Genomic DNA, 22,473 nt, shown 5'->3' with positions numbered 1-22,473 from the left:
GTTGTCGCCAGTGGTCGGCGGAAGGTGCACGTGCCCGTCGACCTGGGACCGGACCGCAGCGACGCACGGATGCACGCCAAGACCGTAGGATCCTACGCAGTGCCGTAGGGGACCGCACCGCCACTTCCCAGCAAATTAGGGACACTGTTGCTCCTGGGGTATCGGCGAGGACCATTCGCAACCGTCTCCATGAAGCTGGGCTACGGTCCCGCACACCGTTAGGCCGTCTTCCGCTCACGCCCCAACATCGTGCACCCCGCCTCCAGTGGTGTCGCGACAGGCGTCAATGGAGGGACGAATGGAGACGTGTCGTCTTCAGCGATGAGAGTCGCTTCTGCCTTGGTGCCAATGATGGTCGTATGCGTGTTTGGCGCCGTGCACGTGAGCGCCACAATCAGGACTGCATACGACCGAGGCACACAGGGCCAACACCCGGCATCATGGTGTGGGGAGCGATCTCCTACACTGGCCGTACACCACTGGTGATCGTCGAGGGGGCACTGAATAGTGCACGGTACATCCAAACCGTCATCGAACCCATCGTTCTACCAGTCATAGACCGGCAAGGGAACTTGCTGTTCCAACAGGACAATGCACGTCCGCATGTATCCCGTGCCACCCAACGTGCTCTAGAAGGTGTAAGTCAACTACCCTGGCCAGCAAGATCTCCGGATCTGTCCCCCATTGAGCATGTTTGGGACTGGATGAAGCGTCGTCTCACGTGGTCTGCACGTCCAGCACGAACGCTGGTCCAACTGAGGCGCCAGGTGGAAATGGCATGGCAAGCCGTTCCACAGGACTACATCCAGCATCTCTACGATCGTCTCCATGGGAGAATAGCAGCCTGCATTGCTGCGAAAGGTGGATATACACTGTACTAGTGCCGACATTGTGCATACTCTGTTGCCGGTGTCTATGTGCCTGTGGTTCTGTCAGTGTGGTCATGTGATGTATCTGACCCCAGGAATGTGTCAATAAAGTTTCCCCTTCCTGGGACAATGAATTCACGGTGTTCTTATTTCAATTTCCAGGAGTGTATGTGGGTATGAATGCGGTGAACCTAATGTTTTGGGCTAGTTAAGATGGCGGACATTGGCTTCAAGCCTGTGACGTAATGTGACCTCCACTCTTTTTTTTGCCTCCATGGGTAAAGAGAGTAACTATCACAGTAATGTCTCTGGTTTAAAGTAAAGGCGGATTGTTAAAAGAACATCCTCTCTTCATTCTGACAATATTTTAGACCAGTGTGACGTGTTCTTTCACTATAACTTCCAGAAAATATTCCCACTTCGCAATAATCACTCTGTCCAACATAAATTTTCGGTAGTCGTAGGTAGTACTTTTCAAACATATTAAACGTCATGGTAGTTTCCTGTAGTCAGAATATGTCAGTCCTTCAGGTTACATCCTCTTGTTATAGTTGGTTAGGTTAGTACTTTCTTCAAAGTAAATACGTTGGGAACGAAATTCATAATTCGGGTGTATACATCTCCCAAATAATTCTGTCTCGATGTTTTATTTTACGACATTTATATATGGTTACAGAAGACGACATATACCGAACCTTCACATTTATATGCAGTGCTTTCCGCTGAATACTAACGGAGACCCACTTCATTTTACAAATGGAACATTTTTCATTTGAATACTTACAACTCAATTTCATATTTTAATAATAGGCACAGGAAATGGTCACAATAACGACGGCTTCTTCTCCTAGTGCTTGACAATCGGTTGATTGACAGTGATGTCCAGCTCCTTAGCTTGCAGCACCCACGTCAGGAACCCCATTACCCTTGTCTCCGATTCCACATGTCCATGAAGCAAACAATCACAAACAAACCACATGGTATATTGTGTGTTATTCTTTGTGTGTTATGCCAGTTATTGTTAGTGTCATTTACTGTATATAGTAGTGTGCTTGAGAGTCAGGACATGCTGATAATTTGTATAAAAAGCACACCGCCACCTAACAAAGGCCTGCATGCAACAGGGGTGGATCCACCTCCAAACTGTACCCAGATGTGGCACAAGTGGATCCCCATCTGAACGATACCCTGGACGCATGGGGCACTTGCGACGCATACACACACACAATCGTGATGCTGGGCAATGTGTTATGTCTTTATAATTGGATAAAATCTGTTCCTAGAACATTATTTCCCTCTGCCACATACATCTTGCATCGTTAAGAGTACGAATATACAAAGCTTTGACAGTAGAAGTTGATCGGTATTCTATGTGAATAATATATGATGAAGTAAGAACGGATGTCGCCTTTGTTAGGTGGTGTGGAGTGAGATTTTGTAAGAAGCAGGAGATGTAGAGATGTATTATAAATAGCTTAAGTTAGCAATCCACCTCCACCACAGTCCATGTGTTTTAGTGTATATATGGGGTTTCTTTGGCATGTAGCACTGTGTTCATGGTATTTTTTCTGTGTATACATTTAGAGGAGGAGGAGGAGGAAAAGATGCTCCTGCAAGCACTTTGTAGATAGTATGGCTGGGTTGGTCATCTGTATCTCGGTTCGATGCTAAAAACACCAAGTCATGCCTGGTAGGGTAGTGGATAAGAATACATGTATTCTGGTACAAAAAACTTTTTTCATTTGCATATACATTTACACATAGATTATGGAAAATTCTGGATGTAGATTTGGAATACAAGATACCTGCTTTCACTGTAAATTCTAATGCTGTGATCAAATGGTCGACTTTTGGAAAATGATGGGTTGGAAGGAATTTACTACATTAGGTTATACCGTATCTCTAGGATCAATATAAAAGTCTCTCTTCGCGTCTGGGTCTGCTTAAAAAAAGATGTTATTTGTATCAACATGTGGTGGACTGGATGATGTGCTTGGTGCTATTCCATAGGTCTTAAGAAAAAGTACCATAAATTGTTGCTGTTCTTATAAATAATGTGGCTCCAAAAGTCTTCAGAAAAAGAATCCATGTATCAAACAGACTTAAGGTAAGCCCTATTGAAGAAATTAGTCCTTTAGGGTGGTTAATGTTGAAACTGGAAAAGGAGATCAATTTCATAAAAAGGAAACTGTTGTATGTGACACAGGAAAAGTACAAAGTGCTACTCAAACCAGAATAAACTATTGCTAAAGTGCAATTAGGGCCTCCAAATTACTTCACACAATATGTGGAAAAAAATCTTAATACGAATGGGGAGAACAAAATATCTGTATTTACTGGAAGTACTAATGGGGAGTGATCACACTCTGGTGTACTTGTCGAAAGTGGTGGGTTCGACGACGTTTACTACATTAGGATATATATGAAAGATCTGTTTACAAGCCACCATTCTCATCAGCTGTAGGACATGATTCCTCTTAGGGAGAGGAGGGGTGGGCACACTCTCTGTTGTATCATGTTATAAATCATAGTGTCAGGTGCAGGAAGTGATTCCTCTTGGTGGGAGGAGGAGCAGGGAAGTGGGAACTATCAATGGCAAGTGACGTCATAGCAATTCATATGACACTTTATGAATACATCTTTCTGACTCTTTGACCGTCAGCCGTCTCACTCGTCATATTTGCTTGTGACATAATATAGGCAAACATCTTCGGACTGGCTCTGACATTTCAAAGTTCTACCATCTTGCCCGATATCTTTGACCTTCAGATATCCACTAGGATAACTGCCCTTGAATTCCCCTTGGCCTAGAGGTGTGAGGGAGCAGGTCATATTCAAGAGAAGGTGTGATTGGGTAAAAAATTATGCTAACTGAATCGTAAATTTGGGTCATAAATTAATATAATTTCAGAGATTATTGTCAAACTATGCTAATTTGTTAGTAAATTCCGCTAATAAATTCATAAATTGTCCGATTAGGATCAAATTATACTAATAAGGTCATAAATCTCCTTGAACCCTTATGACACAGATGTAGATATGGTGAAAAATGCACCAGAAAGTACACAGCTCCTTTACTGCCGTATCTCTAAAGATACCTATTACATGGCTAATATTGGAACTCCCATCTACCTCGTTTTCTGTGAACTCCCGTATCTTGAAGGCCAATATGCTTCTTCTGAAACAGAGCAAACAATTGCATGTGACTCAATATGTTTAACAGACACTGACACTTGGTTGTAAGACGACGCAGGATGGCCTTTCAAGCGGCTTCTACTCGTCCATGGGTGTAACCAGAGCAGCCACAATAGTGAACTGATTGGGGGACACATGGGACATGCTGGATGTCTCTTAGATACCCATGTCTGGCCCTCAAATTGAAGCCCATTGGCAACAGCCTCAAGATGTGTGATCAAACCCAGCAGCACCTTGAGCTGTGAGCGAAGGGTCATAACTTAGCTATCATCCAGACTCAACTACTGTCGTCCCTATCCATACGAAAGACGACGGAACTCTACACTCAGTTGTTATTAAAATGTGGGACTGTGCCCAGTAAATACAGAAATAGGCAAGAAACTTAAGAATGTAAACTATAAAGCACACAGCTAAATGAAAACAAGTCACCTTTGGCGTGGAAACCATTAAAAAACGAAGTTTTTCAGCGAGATTTCTGAGAGACAAGTCAAACGTTACTGGTGGAGACATGAGAACGAATAATTCCTTGGGAGATAGGCGATAAGAACACTTAACTATGAGCGTCATTAAAGTCAAACGGACGTGTAGCCAGACGAATGGAGGGTAGATAGCACAAGTAAGTTTATTGCTGGCTTCCAAGAGATAAGAAAATAGATAGCCCAAGGAAGTTCCTTGCTGGCTTCCAACAGACAAGAAAAGACCATGATGTATTGGAAACGGTGTAGACGAAACTGGACCTTAATGCATGGAGAAATCTGAAAGGAGCCTGTTGTATGTCGAATGGCTGATGGTGGCGAACCTATCTCCTATCAAGTGCTTTCATGTCCTCTTGAGTTCCTATTAGTTGGTTGGTTGGTTGTTTTCGGGGAAGGAGACCAGACAGCGAGGTCATCGGTCTCATCGGATTAGGGAAGGACGGGGAAGGAAGTCGGCCGTGCCCTTTGAAAGGAACCATCCCGGCATTTGCCTGAAGTGATTTAGGGAAATCACGGAAAACCTAAATCAGGATGGCCGGACGCGGGATTGAACCGTCGTCCTCCCGAATGCGAGTCCAGTGTCTAACCACTGCGCCACCTCGCTCGGTCGAGTTCCTATTACATCTAATCAATTAATTTGCTGCGTTTTTGCTATACACAAATTTTACATGTTTCCTGTTCTGTCTTTGACGTTTCCACATTCAACATTTTTTCAATCTACAATTCTGTCTCTAGTCCCAAGCCTTCGCCTCTCTTTTATACTAGCTGCCCTAACGATCTACTTCTTGCTTCAGCAGTGTCATGTTATCTTGCTGTGTGATACGTATATCGTTTCACTGCTTCTACTGCACTTGTAATATGGTGAAGATTATATACTGGGATTTGTTGGATCATTCATAACAGCCGCATAAGCTGTCATCAAGACGTGAGCGTGTGTAACGAGTGCAGTACAGCTATTGGTTGTCGGCAGGCGACCGCCATGATGACCGGCCTGTTGCTGGTGATGCTGTCGGTGCTGGGAGCCTCGGATGCGGCCAAGATCCTGTCCGCCGTGGCGTTCCCGGCCGTCAGCCACCAACTACCCCTCAGGATGATAAGTCTGGAGCTGGCCAAGAGAGGCCACCAGGTCACCTTCATCACCACCGACCCGTCCAAGGTACCTCATTTCTCGTCTGTTCAAAGACTGCGGTGGGCAAACTGTCGTTAAACTTAAATTGTGGACGCAACACCAGTAATAATTTAGAACTAGCAGAACAAGTGTAACAGCTGAAAATATGTGATGAAAAGAACCTCCGCGTCCTATCTAGCATCTACACTGAAGCGCGAAAGAAACTGGTATAGCCATGCGTATTCAAATGCAGAGACACGTGAACAGGAAGAATATGGCACTGAGGTCGGCAACGCCTGTATAAAACAAGTGTCTGACGCAGTTGTTAGGTCGTTTACTGCTGCTACAATGGCAGGTTAACACATTTAAGTAAGTTTGAACGTGGTGTTATAGTCGGCGCACGAGCGATGGAACACAGCATCTCCAAGGTAGCGACGATGTGGGGATTTTCCCGTACGACCATTTCACGAGTGTACCGTGAATACCAAAAATCTGGTAAAACATCAAGGCTCGGACATCGGTGCGGCCGGTAAAGATCCTGCAGGAATGGGACCAACTACGACGGAAGAGAATCGTTCAAGTGCAACCCTTCCGCAAATTTCTGCATCCCAGAAGGTAATATCGAGTATTGGATTTAGAGGGAATATTTTTGAAACTGTGAAACACAAAAATGTTTCGTAAAAAAAACTGAAAGGTAGTTAACATTCTTGGAAACCGAACAATCAACTTCTGTACTAATTTGAAATTTCACAAAATATCCCACCACTATTAATTTATTTTGAAAAATGAAAATGCTTGTTATAACACAAATTAAGGAAGCTTTCACACCACATCCAACCATGAGTAATATAGCTGGTCTCTGAAATACGAACTTTGTAAAAAGCTGTACACAGTGTGCCATCAGAATATTTTCACCATAGCTAATTAAAATACCTAAATGTTCATTATTATTGTAATTATTTGTTTTATTTATTTTTTAATGTTTTAAATTTTATGTTTTCAATTAATTTTTTGTTTTTTAGTTTACTGTTTCACACCCCTGTATTTTGCCAACTGAAAATTATAAGTAGCTCATTGTTATGATACAAAATCATTTAAATTCCGACAATATGTGAAGAAAAAGTTAGAATGTAAGTTTTTCACATCTGCATAAAATGAACTAAATTTCTTCACATAATGCACACGATAGACAACAAAATAGAACATAAAATTCAGCAGGATCCTCAGATTCTGACAGGCTAGCGTCTAAATGTGCCTGACACAAATCAGGATATTCATAAAATTCAGCAGGATTCTCAGATTCTGACAGGCTAGCGTCTAAATATCCTGATTTGTCTCACGCATATTTCAGGACACTGGAAAACCTTGGCGGACAGAACTGATTATGTACTGGTGGCTTCAGCGTCATTATATCGTACCTCAATTGGAAATTGATATCATAATCAGTCAGCAGAACTAGATCTGAAAACCTTCTCACGATGTTTTTCCAATATCAAATGCAATTTATAGCCAACGGATGCACACGTCACATCCCGCCTTTTGGGATCACCAGATGAACAAAATCCTCATCAGGTACGAGGTTCAAAACGGTTCTTTTACACTGACGAGCTCAAGAATCTTACAATAGTATCGACGTGTCTCCCAGACTGGGAGAGAAAACTTCTGTCAAATAGTCAGACGGTAGTTCACCATTTGTCGATGCTGACACAAGAACATTTAGGACTTCAAAAAGAGATTCTCAAATTCTAGGTCCAAACTCTCCATTAGTTTCCTTGAAAACTGTAAGAAAAGGGCGGGGTCCTGTGAAAAACTTTCATTTGAAACACATTTTTATATATCATAGGTTCGAAGATATTCACACTAAACGTAATGTGTCGAATTACCTTATGGCATGTGTTTTATCCATTCAAAGTGAAATTACACAAAAACCAAAAAGTATGTATCGCAGTATTTTAATATTCCACATACTCGCTAAGTTTCATCAATCTCGTTTATTAACATGTGCGAATGTTGTCTTGTAAGACCATCCTCCTCCATAAGATCCTAAAGACTCAGTAGTCGAGTGTTAAAATTTGTTGTAATTGCAAGCAGTATCATTTCTGCTTCGATATTTCCCGTATGGCTTTCCGAACGGTCGGTTATAGGAAACACTGAACTTTTCCCCTTGATGGCGGCAACGTACCTGCTAAAGATTATCGTTATCCATCTTGTCGATGGGGACTGGAAGTTCATTCGATTTTTAAGGCGGTGACATTTCTCATAGGTAACTGCTTCATCTTTGTAAATCTTTCTCACAAGTCGACAGTAGCGTAACGCACAATACACGAGAAGCTTTTCTTATTGCATCTACATTAAATTAGTGTAAATTACACTGGTCTCCAAAATTAAAGCAACAAACGGAAATTTTGCAAGGTTGCGTTTAGTTTGCCACAAAACAGAGTGAACCACTCATAATAAAGTAGAAACAATGTAAAGAACACAAAACGTAAACAACTGCAATATGCATAACGGTAGACAAAAACGTTCTTCGTTTATTCCAACTTACCGGATTTGCACACAAGTTCCGCCAGCTGGTTAATGTTCTCAGCATGTGGTGTTACAATGTCTGGCTGCAGTACAGGCCTGACAACAATGGGGCATGCTTAGAGTGACGTCAGCAGTCTCATATTGAGGCAATAACTCCCATTCTTCCTGGAGAGCTGCTGGCAAGTTTTGCAGAGTGGTTGATGGATGCTGAAATGATGCAGTCCCTCTTTCTAGTTCACCCCAGACATGCCCTATGTGACTGAAATCGAAAGAGCGAACAGGTCACGCCATGCGTGCAACATCTTCCGTTTCCAAGAAAACAGCTCTTGCTCTTTGACGTCCATCATTATTGTCCATCAATATGAAGTCTGGGGCCACAGCACCACTAAACAATCGCACATGAGGTCCCAAGATCTCATCGTGATACCTGACAGCTGTTAAACTTTGCCGATTCACCCACAGAATTTCATGAAGAAGTGTCCATGTGGTCAATATAATCCTTGCCCACAACATTAGAGATCGTCCTCGATATCGGTCTCTTTCCATAATGTTTGGGTCCCAAAATCGTGTTCCACGTTCCCTCCAGATGCGAATGCGACAAGAATCACTCTCCAGACCAAATCGGGACTCACCTATGAAAAGAACATTGGCGCACTGTTCGACTGCGCAGGTGGTATGTTGACGACTCCAGACGTTGCCTTCTGTGAAGACGTATGAGAGGTACACATACAGCAAGTCTCCAACAATGAAGGCCACTTTGCCGAAGCCTTCTGTGTACCGTTTGTCTCGATACAACACGTCCATCGGATGCTGCGAGGTCTGATTCCAGTTGCCGTGCAGTACTAAGGCAGTACCGTCTTGCCCCTATGGCCAAATAACTGTCTTCTCCTTTCTCTTTATTATCACACGTGGTCGGCCGTGCCCTGGTCTTCGGAATACTGTTTCGGTCTCTATAAGTTGTCGCCACATCAGAGAAACAACAGAACGATTTACATTAAGCACACGGATCACGTCAGTTTGCGACTGTCCTGCTCCCATTTTTCTTATGGCCCTCCACGGCAGAGGGTCTGGTAGGCGTCTTCTTTGTGCCATACTGCACCATAAGTGACTGTATACAGCGCCATTGTGGATATGGGACTACCCAGCAAACATTACCCCGTTTGATAAGTGCACTTAGGTCATAATTGACGTGGTTGTCCATTGACCAGAATGCCATCTTCCATGCGGAACACGATCGTACAGAAATGCGTTGACATTTTGCGTGGTTATACCGTGAATTAGACACAACACAGAGAAATAGCGGCTTGTCGCTTTAATTTTGGATACCAGGATACTATAGAGATCTACATTGGCTGTTACTATGAAACTTATATAACTGTAAGAAATTAAATACTTTGTCTCTGAACGTCTCCTCAAATACCCGTTATACATTATGATTATTTCTACTTCCAGAAAAGCATCGCCAACTTTACAGAAGTTGACATATCTGCGTCGTACAAGTTTCTGAGAACAAGCGCAACCACCTGGGACTGGATGACGATGGTTCATTTGACAGCAACCGATAATATATATTCGTGGAAGGAACAGTTCCGTGGTATTTGTGAGAGCGAGCTGAGTGCTCCAGAGATGGTGGAATTCATAAAGTATGTAGCTGCTCTGTCAGTCTTACTACTTCTCAGTCTTCTATTCTTCCTCTTTCCAACTTCCTCTTCCCTCTCTCCACCTTCCTCTTTCTCCACCTTCCTCTTTCCTCTCTCCACATTCCTCTTTCTCCACCTTCCTCTTTCCTCTCTCCACATTCCTCTTTCCTCTCTCCACCTTCCTCTTTCCTCTCTCCACCTTCCTCTTTCCTCTCTCCACCTTCCTCTTTCCTCTCTCCACCTTCCTCTCCCCTCTCTCCACCTTCCCTCTCCACCTTCCCTCTCTCCACCTTCCTCTTTCCTCTCTCCACCTTCCTCTTTCCTCTCTCCACCTTTCTCTTCCCTCTCTCCACCTTCCTCTTTCCTCTCTCCACCTTCCTCTTTCCTCTCTCCACCTTCCTCTTTCCTCTCTCCACCTTCCTCTTTCCTCTCTTCACCTTCCACTTTCCTCTCTCCACCTTCCTCTTTCCTCTCTCCACCTTCCTCTTTCCTCTCTCCACCTTTCTCTTTCCTCTCTCCAACCTCTTTCCTCTCACCACCTTCCTCTTTCCTCTCTCCACCTTCCTCTTTCCTCTCTCCACCTTCCTCTTTCCTCTCTCCACCTTCCTCTTTCCTCTCTCCACCTTCCTCTTTCCTCTCTCCACCTTCCTCTTCCCTCTCTCCACCTTCCTCTTTCCTCTCTCCACCTTCGTCTTTCCTCTCTCCAACCTCTTTCCTCTCCCCACCTTCCTCTTCCCTTTTTCCACCTTCCTCTTTCCTCTCTCCCTCTTGCCTCTCTCCACCTTCCTCTTTCCTCTCCCCACCTTCCTCTTTCCTCTCCCCACCTTCCTCTTTCCTCTCTCCACCTTCCTCTTTCCTCTCTCCACCTTCCTCTTTCCTCTCTCCACCTTCCTCTTTCCTCTCTCCACCTTCCTCTTCACTCTCTCCACCTTCCTCTCTCCACCTTCCTCTTTCCTCTCTGCACCTTCCTCTTTCCTCTCTCCACCTTCCTCTTTCCTCTCTCCACCTTCCTCTTTCCTCTCTCCACCTTCCTCTTTGCTCTCTCCACCTTCCTCTTTCCTCTCTCCACCTTCCTCTTTCCTCTCTCCACCTTCCTCTTTCCTCTCTCCACCTTCCTCTTTCCTCTCTCCACCTTCCTCTTTCCTCTCTCCACCTTCCTCTTTCCTCTCTCCACCTTCCTCTTTCCTCTCTCCACCTTCCTCTTCTCTCTCTCCACCTTCCTCTTCTCTCTCTCCACCTCCCTGTTTACTCTCTCCATCTTCCTCGTTACTCTCTCCACCTTCCTCTTTCTCTCTCCACCTTCCTCGTTACTCTGTCCACTTTCCTCGTTACTCTCTCCACCTTCCTCTCCACCTTCAGCTTCTACATCAAATTCTGCTGCCAACAGTAGCACACGCATGCTTTGGGTGTTTAACTTTCAGCTATGCTTATGACATCCAGTTTTTTAATAGCGTATTGAAATTTCACAGAGCACACAATTATAGTTTTTAACATACCGGTCGTTTTGGCCGGAGGCTCGAATCATGTTTCGGGCATGGATGTGTGTGATGTCCTTAGGTTAGTTACGTGTAAGTAGTTCTAAGTTCTAGGCGACTGGTTACCTCAGATGTTATGTCCCATAGTGTTCAGAACCATTTTAACATGAAAACAAAAAAATTACAAGTTTTGAAATTTGTTAAAAACTATTTGTTGCATTTTGAAACACGAAATTAATGGTTTTTATTACGATGAGAACGAACCACGTTAGTTCGCTGCACTAAGTTGAATGTTGTGAGGTCACCGTTGCTGCATCTCGATCGATAAGAGAACAAGTGCAACCTCTGGGAGGTGCGACGCCTCACGCTTAAACATCTCTATGGGCTCAGCCACGAGTTTCAAGGTTGCATGCCCTTGCCCTTGAGTGCACGAGCTAACGCGGCAGTCGTTAATGCTGGGTCATCAGATGTAGTGGCTCCCGAGCTTCCGGTCGCATGTTGCAAGGCTAATGTTAGCGCACACGGAATGTTGTCCAAGGTTCATGAAGGTTGAAGTTTGATTCTAATCTCGTGGTAATGGTTTTCTTATTTTGATTCAATAATATTTTTTGACAAATTATATAAGCAGTAGTAGAATCTTAATCCATTGTGCACTATGAAGTTCCCCCAAACCGATCACTAAACAATACTAGTGACGAAACACAATGACGAGGAGAGGGATAATTTCACGTCCAACTCTCTCGCGGATTGTAAAATTGTTGCTCTTTGGTTTATTTATTCTCTTTGTAACAACACATTTACGAAAAGAGTTACGTGAAATACTTTTAGCAATGCTGTGCTTTGCTTTTCTTTATCATCATTACCCTTTAGCGGAATAAAATGTATATGTGGAAGTCTTATTGTTCTGTATCTGGCCTACAATTTAAGGAACGATTTTTCGTAACTGCAACTCATGCTAAGAATCAATATATCTTCCCTACTTCATAGTGATTAAAAGTTGAAATTACTTTGTTATGAGCACTGATGTTACAGTCCGTGTGATCGTTCAAAAACACAAGTTCGCAGTGGATTTTATTTCTCGTTAAAATGCTATTTCATACCACGACTAGCCCAAGAACATGAGACTCTCATTAAAAAATACGTTGTCACTATAAAGTTTGCCAGATCAGAACGGAGCACAGCAAGATTCCTATCAGATTCTGAAGGTACATTAAATTATTTGCACTGTAAATTATATCCTATCAGCAGCCCGCGTCAATCTGCAACACATCATAAAATCTGCTGATCTTCACTGCCAGTCTGGGAGCTAAAAGAAATAATATTATTTTACTATTATTTTACCGCTTCCTTGCGGTATGCTCGACTATATTGTAAGTCGTTTAAATACGCCGCGGCAGCGGCTCTTCGTTCTCCACGCAGCTCAGCACCACAGATAATATTTATATAACTGAAAAATGTCTCAACAGGATGGGATAATATGCAAGCAAGCTTAACAATAAATAATACAAGTTTTCATTTAAACAACTCTATTAAAACCTTTAAATATCTCAGTGATTACAGACCTTTGTGAATTCACACGTAATGGCGTACATTGCTTAGTCTCGACAAAAGAATGCTACACTAGCGTTCGCTACTACGACACAGGATATCTTACTCGTTCGACTCCCAGATGAAGAAGACAAAGAAATTGCTATTCGTCACGTATTATATACTAGTTACTTATTTTAATCTTTGTTCGACATTTATCGTCTGTGGCGGTTTCATTACTCGCCGAAGCAGATATTCTCAAAAATAAATAATAAAAAAAATACATAATTTTATACAATAACACAATATGATACATATAATTTTCTCGTTACTACATAATATGTTGTTTTTGTTTCTTACTAGACGTTACAATGCCCCCTGGCAGCAATTGACTAACGTTAAGAATGTTCGGCAATATGCTGCCACTAACGTCTGTTTGGTTATTGTCTGTTACCTTGGTTAGAACATTCACTTTAAACTTCTTAGTTCTTTTACACTGTAGGTTTAATTACACTTTTTATACTGTTCTTACACTTTGCGAGGTGACCATAAACCTAGTCCCAGGGTCATTACGTTTATTTGGCTCCCCCATTCGGGCTACGTGCGATCAGAAAACCTGGGAAAACTGCGCCGGAGCCATGGTCATCTCGTCTGGTTTGTTTTAATACCCAGTTTGATCACAAAAAGTTCAGATTCTATCCAATGTTCACATATAACAAAGGCTATTTGTGAGAGCATGTTAAACCTTTAGTCTCTTTGTTACCCATATAATATTTGTGTTTTGGATTGTAATGAAAGTCACTTATTACACATTTTTACAGTAGTATCATGAATCGTCCTTGCATTTACTCGCGACAATTGGTTTAAAATGTCTAGCATTCATGCGAGTATACTTCATTAACATGACGAAAACATGTTATATCTACATATCACTGAACCAATGAATACTTTGGGTCCGTATTGAATAACTCAAGAAAAAAAAACAAATGTTTGTCACGTCGTTTCGTGTCCACTAAACCCTATTCATGTTAGTGCATTAAACACATATTTGGTAGTTCATTTGAATGACAACAATGTTGTACGGAGCTGGCGGCGCGAAGCAATTGTTGAGTCGCGTCGTCTGGAACGCCGCGTGCCGACGGCCGCTGGGTTCGACGACCTGCTCTCAGTAACAGCGACGTCGTGCTGACGTGGCGCCCAAGCAGTCGCGAACCGCGGCGAACCATTCGCCGATGTCGGTGAGTGGCAGTGGTTTACCGCGACCGGCTGGCTGGCGGCACGGCACTCGTCTCGGCTTCTCCACATGGCTCCCCGTTGTAGCGCATGAAACAAACATTCCACAACGGTGTACTGCCTTTAAGGACACAGATTACTAGCTGTGGAAGAAGATGCAACTTGTTAAAAGCGATTATTGTTCAGTAAGCCGTCGCTTCACTGGTATGCACAGGATGGTTTGGCGTGATAACAGGTTTCTTGTGGCATTGTGACACTGGTATTCAAGGTTCGTCACACGCACATTGTACTACACATTTTCACTCACTCCACGGTTGGTACACTGCCAGAGCGTCTTTCAACACGTGAAAATGTTTCGTAACACACATACTACATGTCCCCGTCGAGCTAGGTTCGTTTAACTCGACTCCGAACGGATCAATAACTACTGTTTTTATACACTGTCTGTTGTTCGTTGAGCACTGCACTAGGACAGTCTGTCACTCAACACTAGACTTATCGACGTATATATTGGTGCAGATACAACAGTCATTTTCTGTCCCTGCTACACACAATATTCCGTCCTTTCCTCCATTGTTTATGCACACAGTTTATTTTTTAATACCTTTTAACTGTTCTTCGCATACTCACTCTCATCTACATGGCGTCTATTTGTTTTTACCTTATCACAACACACTTTTCATATTGTTACTAGGCGTATATAGCCCTTTTGTGAAATTTTTTAATTTTCTTATCAGTGTAGCTTGCCTGGTTATCACCCATCTATCAAACAGATTTTACCATGTGCATGACAGCTTGACTTGGGCATATTGATCAATAAATACTTCATTTAGCACTAGCATTATTTTTAATGATTTTTCCTATATGACTACAGTGTAGGTTCCACATTGGTTGACTTAATTCGCGTATCGCGTAATGAATATTCAAGGGCGTGTACCAAGTACACAGGCTTCAATTGAAGCATTGTTATATACAAAGCGGATTTTCCACGGAACGGGCTTGTTTTTTGATTAGCTTATGCTCCAGTGTCGTTCTCATATCACTACTGGCAGCAAACATCACATAATTGTTGCATATTACAGAGTCCATGTTTGGCTAGTCAAGACTCTCTCTCTCAGGGTTCCATGCCAAGTGCGTGTGCCATATCATAACTTTTACCGACTGGTTAGGTATACATACCGCCCAGCAGTCTTCTTTCGTATTAAGTTTATGATACAAAATATGGTTCACTATTTTAAAACCTTGCTCATCTCTATTGTTAACACCCTCTTCAATATTATTAATGATTTTTTTCCACATCGGATCTGCTCTTTGTAATTCGCACAGGTTTTTACATATATATAAAAAATCCTTCATGTAAGTATTGTCACGCACTAACAGCACTTTATACTCCGCGGATTGCTCTAACATTTCTGCTAAATCCGGTAATCCTACCGGCAGTCGCGACAGAGCATCCGCTATTACGTTATCTTGGCCTTTTATGTACATAATCTTTATCCGGTATTCTTGTAAGACAAGCATCCATCTCCTCAGTCTAGTATGGAATAGTTTGCATGACATCAAAAAACTTAACGCCTGGTGGTCACTATACACTTTAATCTCCTTCCCTTGTAAATAATAATTAAACTTTTTCACAGCCCAGACTACTGCAAGTGCTTCCAGTTCGGTTGCCGAGTAGGCTCTCTCGCAGCTAGTTAAAGTCCTACTGGCGAAGCCGATAATCTTTATTGTTGTCGGGTCGTTTCCTTCCTCCCACTGAAATAAGCACGCTCCCAGGCCATAGGAACATGAATCCGTCGCAAGACAAAAATCTTTTGACAGATCTGGGTGCTGCAAAATATTTGCATTCAGTAGGGCGGTTTTAATCGCTTCAAAAACTTGTTGACATTTGTCAGTCCAAACCCACTGCACACTTTTTCGTAGCAGATTTAGTAGCGACGCGTCATTTAACAACTGATTGGGCACGAACCTTCTGAAAAAAGACGTGAGCCCAAGGAATGCTTTCAATTGCGTCTTAGTGCGGGGGCTTGGAAATTCTCGGATCGCCTCTAGTTTTTTGTTGTTTGGGCGTATACCAAGTGGTGTAATAAGATGGCCTAAAAATTTAATTTTATTTCGTCCAAATTTTGACTTTTCTAGGTTTGCTGTCACACCTGCTTGCTTAAATCTCTCTAGTACTCTACGCAACAATTCCATATGTTCGTCCCAAGTAGCAGTAGCGATTACCAGATCATCAACATATACAGTGATTTTTTCTAATAAGTCTGGACCCAGTACCGTGTCTAGTGCAGTAATAAACACTCCAGCACTCACATTCAATCCGAAGGGAAGTACCTTGAATTGGTAACTCCGCCCTCCGAATATGAAAGCTGTGTACTTCCTGGATTCCGGTGTAAGGGGAATTTGCCAATATGAACTTTTCAGATCGACCGAGGTCAAGTACTGTGCTCCATGAAATTTTTGTATCTGCTCATCTAAATTCTCAGGGCGAGTCCGGACAGGTATGATAATTTTGTTAATGTCCCTCGCGTCTAACACTAGCCGGATTTTTCCATTGGCTTTCGCCACTGCTACAAGAGGACTACTGTATGGAGAGAAGGAGGGCTCAATGATATCCCACTCTAACATCTTCCGAATCTCTTTAGCTACTAATTCCCTCCTCGACCAAGGGATGGAGTAAGTTGCGCGACAGTATGTTTTGTGGGGCATCACCTCTATGTCATAGTGGTACCCTTTGACTATTCCTGGTCGGTCGGTAAATACCATAGTGTATTCCGATAGCAGCTGCGTCAACTGTTGCTTTTGTTTACCGCTTAAACCTTCAGATTCCTGCACTTTGGTTTGAAATGCCTCAACATTTGTTTCAAAATTTCGATCCTCTAAATTCGGGTAATAGAGGTCTGCTACATGTGAAAAATCATCGAGGTGTAGTACCCAGGGGTTCCTACATTTGATATTAATTCGATTACAACATGGCACAAGTACCTCCTTCGATTTCATCATAGACAACTCAATCCTCCTACCTGTATTAACTATGCTTAGTTTCCCCAAGGAGAGGTCGATCACTGCGTCCCTCTCACGGAGAAAATCTACTCCCAGAATGCAGGCCACCTTTAGTCCTTTAACAATGAGGAACGAGCTCACTATGGCTTCGCCCTCCTTACAAATCTCTACCTGCACCTGGTATTTAACTAATTGGCTCTGTGCACTTATGGCTCCAGACACCTTACAATTATTAACCGGGAAAGTCGGAATGCTATGTCCTTTTCCCAGTGCCTTAAATAACTCCATACTCATTACACTTACTGAGGCACCTGTGTCGATGATTATATTCACTGCAACATCATTGATTTTCGCTTCGATAATAGCTTGCACATTTTCGTTATTATCTTTCTTACATTCGTGTGGTTCGTTCAGTAGATCTTTATCCATACTGACACCATCGTTGTATCGCAGCATACGTATCCCAGGTATATTATTATCACTCGTGTTGCTCTCACTCCATCCCTCGGCCATCGATGGAGAGCATATCGAGGCCGATTCTAGTTTGTTGGATTAGTTGCTTGTGAAGTACTTGGAAGGCTATTGTCCGCGACCTCCACTATATGTACACTCTGATTTGTCGGCCGCCACGGCTGCGCAATAGGCGCGTTTTGCGGCGGTGGTCTATTGTTGTCATACCGGTCATTACCCTGTCGCTCTGGGCTTCTTCGCTGATTTTGCTGCCAATTTCGATTACTATCACTATAATTGCTCTGCCACTGACCTCGCGCATTTTTCCAGCGGTTGGTCCCTGACATTCCAGATTCGTACCGGTCGTCAAATCGACGCCTTTTGTTATAAGTTGTTTGTCTATACCCGTTCTGGCCTCTACCATTACTACCATTTTGCGAATGTTCTTGCCGCTTGTTACCACCCCCACCATTTCCATGGTTGTGGTTTTGTGCACTACTATTTCTGTCATGTTTACATCCTGACCCATTATTCCGCGAGTCATCACACGCAGATTTTGCGTCTTCCTGTATCAAGTCTATAGAATCTAGAACAGACAGGAAGTTTTCCATATCGCTTTCTGGTACGTGTATTAATTTCTCTTTGATATGAATGGGTAAATGTGATTTTAGTAGTCTTATTATGTCTCTTGGTGATATAGGCTCGTCCCAGTAGCGTGTTTTGTTTATATATTTTTCAAAATACCGTCTCAAATTCCCCAGACGAGGTGAGTACGGTTCGGGATTATATACTTCTTTTCTTAGCCGCTCTTGTATACAAGGCGACCAATATTTCGATAGAAATGCCCTTTCGAACTGTTCATATGTCATGCAGCTGTCTGCTACTTCTGTAGCCCACAACGCTTCATCACCTTGAATGTACGACATTACGTATTGAATTTTCTGTGTTTCGTTCCACACACTGGGCAAGATATTTTTAAAGCTTTTTATGAATACTACTGGGTGTACTGATTTCCGTTCAGTAGTAAACGTTTGAAATTGTCTATTTTTGATTAAACTTTCTTCCACTAATATTTTTGAACTACATGGTTTTGCTCCTTGGACATATGCTGTGTGCTCCGAACCGAAGCTACAGCTCTTCGCATTATCGACTACAGATTCCCCATTGTTGTATCGCGTATAAGTTTGTGCGTTGCCGAAACCATGGGCTGTTGGCGACAGAGGTTCCTGTTCCAAATGTTTTCTGCTTTGTGCTAAACCCTTCTCCAGGTCGGATATCCGTTTGTTCATATTCACTTGCCACTGCGGAATATCCTCACTGAGTAGTTGTTTGATGGTTTGCACGTCGTTCTGTACCTGACTATTCACTGCGGTACTGAACGATTCGGAGCCTCTATTTGCTATGGCTGCTTGTACTTTGGAATTAATGTTCTTGTCAATCTCACACTCCTTCACTTCTAGCCATGAGTTGAATTCTGTTTCAATTTTAGTTGCTTGTTCGTTCCACTTCTGCTCTACAAGCTGCGTGGAATCTATTTCTAGCTTTTCTACTCGATTGGCTAATACACCTATTTCGTCTACCCTGTTAGTGTTTGCTACTTGCAGGTTGTTGACCTGTTCAGTCAGCTCCTGCACGGCCTTAGGTGTCGACTCATAATTCTGTTTCATATCTGCAATCTCTTTTTTCATGTTTTCTAACGATTGCACAAGTTGCTGGTCCCGCTCAGCTTGCCGGCGATCTCGCTCAGCTTGCTGGCGGTCTCGCTCGACTTGCTGTTGCGCAAATTCTGCCTGGTAATTCAGCACGCGCTCTAATATAGCCTGAAGCGAATACCCACCAGGCAGATTACCACTCTCTGGTTCCTGCTTTTCTGGTGGTGGTACAACTTCTTTCTCTACATCCCCTTGAGGACTAGTGGGCGGTGGCACCACTTCCTGTGCCCCTGCCCCCACATTCTCACATGTTATATCCTCAAAGAGAGTACTAGTACTACTTGAGGTACCCGGTTCCACATTTCCTGCACTAACTAATTGTTGTTCCTCAGTATCCATATTGCTCGGACGTTGACTACGCAACTTAACCATATTCATAAATTGCTTACTAAACCACAAAGTCTGACAGTTTTGCCCCTTGCACACAAAATACGTTAATTTATCTACACTAACTGCACACTAAAAATTACTATCTACCATCAACTTTGTCCTGTCACAAACACTAACATCAAACTACGCACAATATGCACACCACTAGCGAAATGAGATCACTTCACTGGTGCTCGACTTCTACAAACAGGACAACTACACTGTAGTCTTACCTTTAGTTTATCTTATCTCGGGGTTCGGCTGCCCCCGGATTACGTAGTCTTTACAGCTTCCCAGTACTATCAGGATCGTCTTCTCAGACTCGTTTGCAGTAGTACGTTTTGTCATGAAAGAGTGTTTACACATTCATTAATACATAGCATTGATCATGATATACATACATACATACATTTATCACTAAATACATATATATCTACACATACATAACAATCAACACTGAAAGAAAAATACATAAAATTTCATATTTGTGGCCACTGCAAATTCGGGCCCCGCGTTTTTGGGCGACAGTTTCACGTTTTTGGTGTCGCATGTACGAAAAGAGCCGCGAAATATCTGTTAATAATGCTGTGCTTTGCTTTTCTTTATCATCATTACCCTTTAGCGGAATAAAATGTATATATGGAAATCTTATTGTTCTGTATCTGGCCTACAATTTAAGGAACGATTTTTCGTAACTGCAACTCATGCTAAGAATCAATATATCTTCCCTACTTCATAGTGATTAAAAGTTGAAATTACTTTGCTATGAGCACTGATGTTACAGTCCGTGTGATCGTTCAAAAACACAAGTTCGCAGTGGATTTTATTTCTCGTTAAAATGCTATTTCATACCACGACTAGCCCAAGAACATGAGACTCTCATTAAAAAATACGTTGTCACTATAAAGTTTGCCAGATCAGAACGGAGCACAGCAAGATTCCTATCAGATTCTGAAGGTACATTAAATTATTTGCACTGTAAATTATATCCTATCAGCAGCCCGCGTCAATCTGCAACACATCATAAAATCTGCTGATCTTCACTGCCAGTCTGGGAGCTAAAAGAAATAATATTATTTTACTATTATTTTACCGCTTCCTTGCGGTATGCTCGACTATATTGTAAGTCGTTTAAATACGCCGCGGCAGCGGCTCTTCGTTCTCCACGCAGCTCAGCACCACAGATAATATTTATATAACTGAAAAATGTCTCAACAGGATGGGATAATATGCAAGCAAGCTTAACAATAAATAATACAAGTTTTCATTTAAACAACTCTATTAAAACCTTTAAATATCTCAGTGATTACAGACCTTTGTGAATTCACACGTAATGGCGTACATTGCTTAGTCTCGGCAAAAGAATGCGACACTAGCGTTCGCTACTACGACACAGGATATCTTACTCGTTCGACTCCCAGATGAAGAAGACAAAGAAATTGCTATTCGTCACGTATTATATACTAGTTACTTATTTTAATCTTTGTTCGACATTTATCGTCTATGGCGGTTTCATTACTCGCCGACGCAGATATTCTCAAAAATAAATAATAAAAAAAAATACATAATTTTATACAATAACACAATATGATACATATAATTTTCTCGTTACTACATAATATGTTGTTTTTGTTTCTTACTAGACGTTACAATAATTACCAACGTGATGCGTACTGAGAAAGGGTAAACTGGGAATAGAAGGGTTAAATGTTGTGAGGGGTTCGCCGGTAACGTAATTTCTGGGTTGATATGTGGGAGATGTGTGGTGTGGGACAGTGAATAGTAGCACTCCTTGGATTTCGGTTAGACGTGACTGCGATGGAGACTGGACCATGGATAAGGAAGGAGAGAAAAGGATAGGACGGGAAAGGAGGAGGGAATCAAAGATCAGAAATGATGGGAAGGTGTGAGTTATCTCTAACAGGAACGATAAGTGTTAGGTCGGATTTCGCCGTCTAGGAAAGAGAGACTATGGAAGGTGCGTTGGGAGAGGTCATTAAGAATGTGTGGAGGTGGGATAAGTCGGACGTGAATTTGCTGGTATTGTGGCATGTCATGATTGGTAACTAGGAGGAAAATGATAGGATATTTAACACTTCTGGAGAGATACCGTTTATATTCCGGCCTCTATTTTTTATCTTCTTACCTTTAACCACGAACGTAGCGATCCCAACCAGTTTATTATACCCAAAACGATGCAGTCAGAAAATAAATGGTACGATGGTTTGAAACATCATATTTTCATATCAAGAAAACTATAGCAAAAATCTACCAAATTCGGCACTTTTGATTTAGAAAGCTGAATTTCAATATTGTGAATCACGCAGAAACTAATCTTGCATCGCGTTGGTTGGCATTCCATAGCTTGTTGCGAAGATCCAATATGAATTGTTCTTTTGGCCATTGGGAATATTCCTAACCGTGAAAATCTAGCTTCATTCGGATTTACGTACAAAAACGCGTTTATTATGAGACTTTTTACACGCGCCACATTTACGTGCAAAAACACACGTTTTTCTGGAAGGTTTTTGAAGCGCTCCACTTCATACTTTAAACTCGTACGAATCGGTTCAAACGTTCCACGAAGATAGATAAGTGGATAAAGTCAGAACGAAATTTTTTGTACCCGATAGTCTTCTTCCAATATCAAGACTCAATTAACGTGGAGCTAGCATATAAAATTCGTTCTAACGTGAACTGAATGAGTGGAGGCGGTTTAAAGTGAATCAAATAAATAAAAAATGCATTCTTATGATAAAATTGAGAACTCGCTTTCAAAAATTTAGCTTCATTCGGATTTTACGTGCAACACACAAGTTTTTTGAGTGTTTTTACATGCACCAACTCTGAGTTCCAGACATGTGCGAATCAGTTCAACTTTAAAAGTAGA

The 22,473-nt window shown here is 42.2% G+C and overlaps 1 protein-coding gene across 1 annotated transcript in view; it reads left to right on the top strand.

Annotated features, from left to right (window-relative positions):
- Positions 1 to 22,473, top strand: part of LOC124606333 (UDP-glucosyltransferase 2-like) — a 76,507-nt gene that overhangs the window by 29,663 nt on the left and 24,371 nt on the right. The window contains exons 2-3 of the mRNA XM_047138316.1: positions 5,511 to 5,696; positions 9,627 to 9,817. Coding sequence (XP_046994272.1) covers positions 5,520 to 5,696; positions 9,627 to 9,817 — 368 coding nt within the window. The 5' untranslated portion in view covers positions 5,511 to 5,519. The remainder of the gene's footprint in view (positions 1 to 5,510; positions 5,697 to 9,626; positions 9,818 to 22,473) is intronic.

Source organism: Schistocerca americana, chromosome 3 (genome assembly GCF_021461395.2).
Source record: "Schistocerca americana isolate TAMUIC-IGC-003095 chromosome 3, iqSchAmer2.1, whole genome shotgun sequence".
Taxonomy (NCBI): domain Eukaryota; kingdom Metazoa; phylum Arthropoda; class Insecta; order Orthoptera; family Acrididae; genus Schistocerca; species Schistocerca americana.
This window is presented reverse-complemented; position numbering and strand designations above follow the sequence as displayed.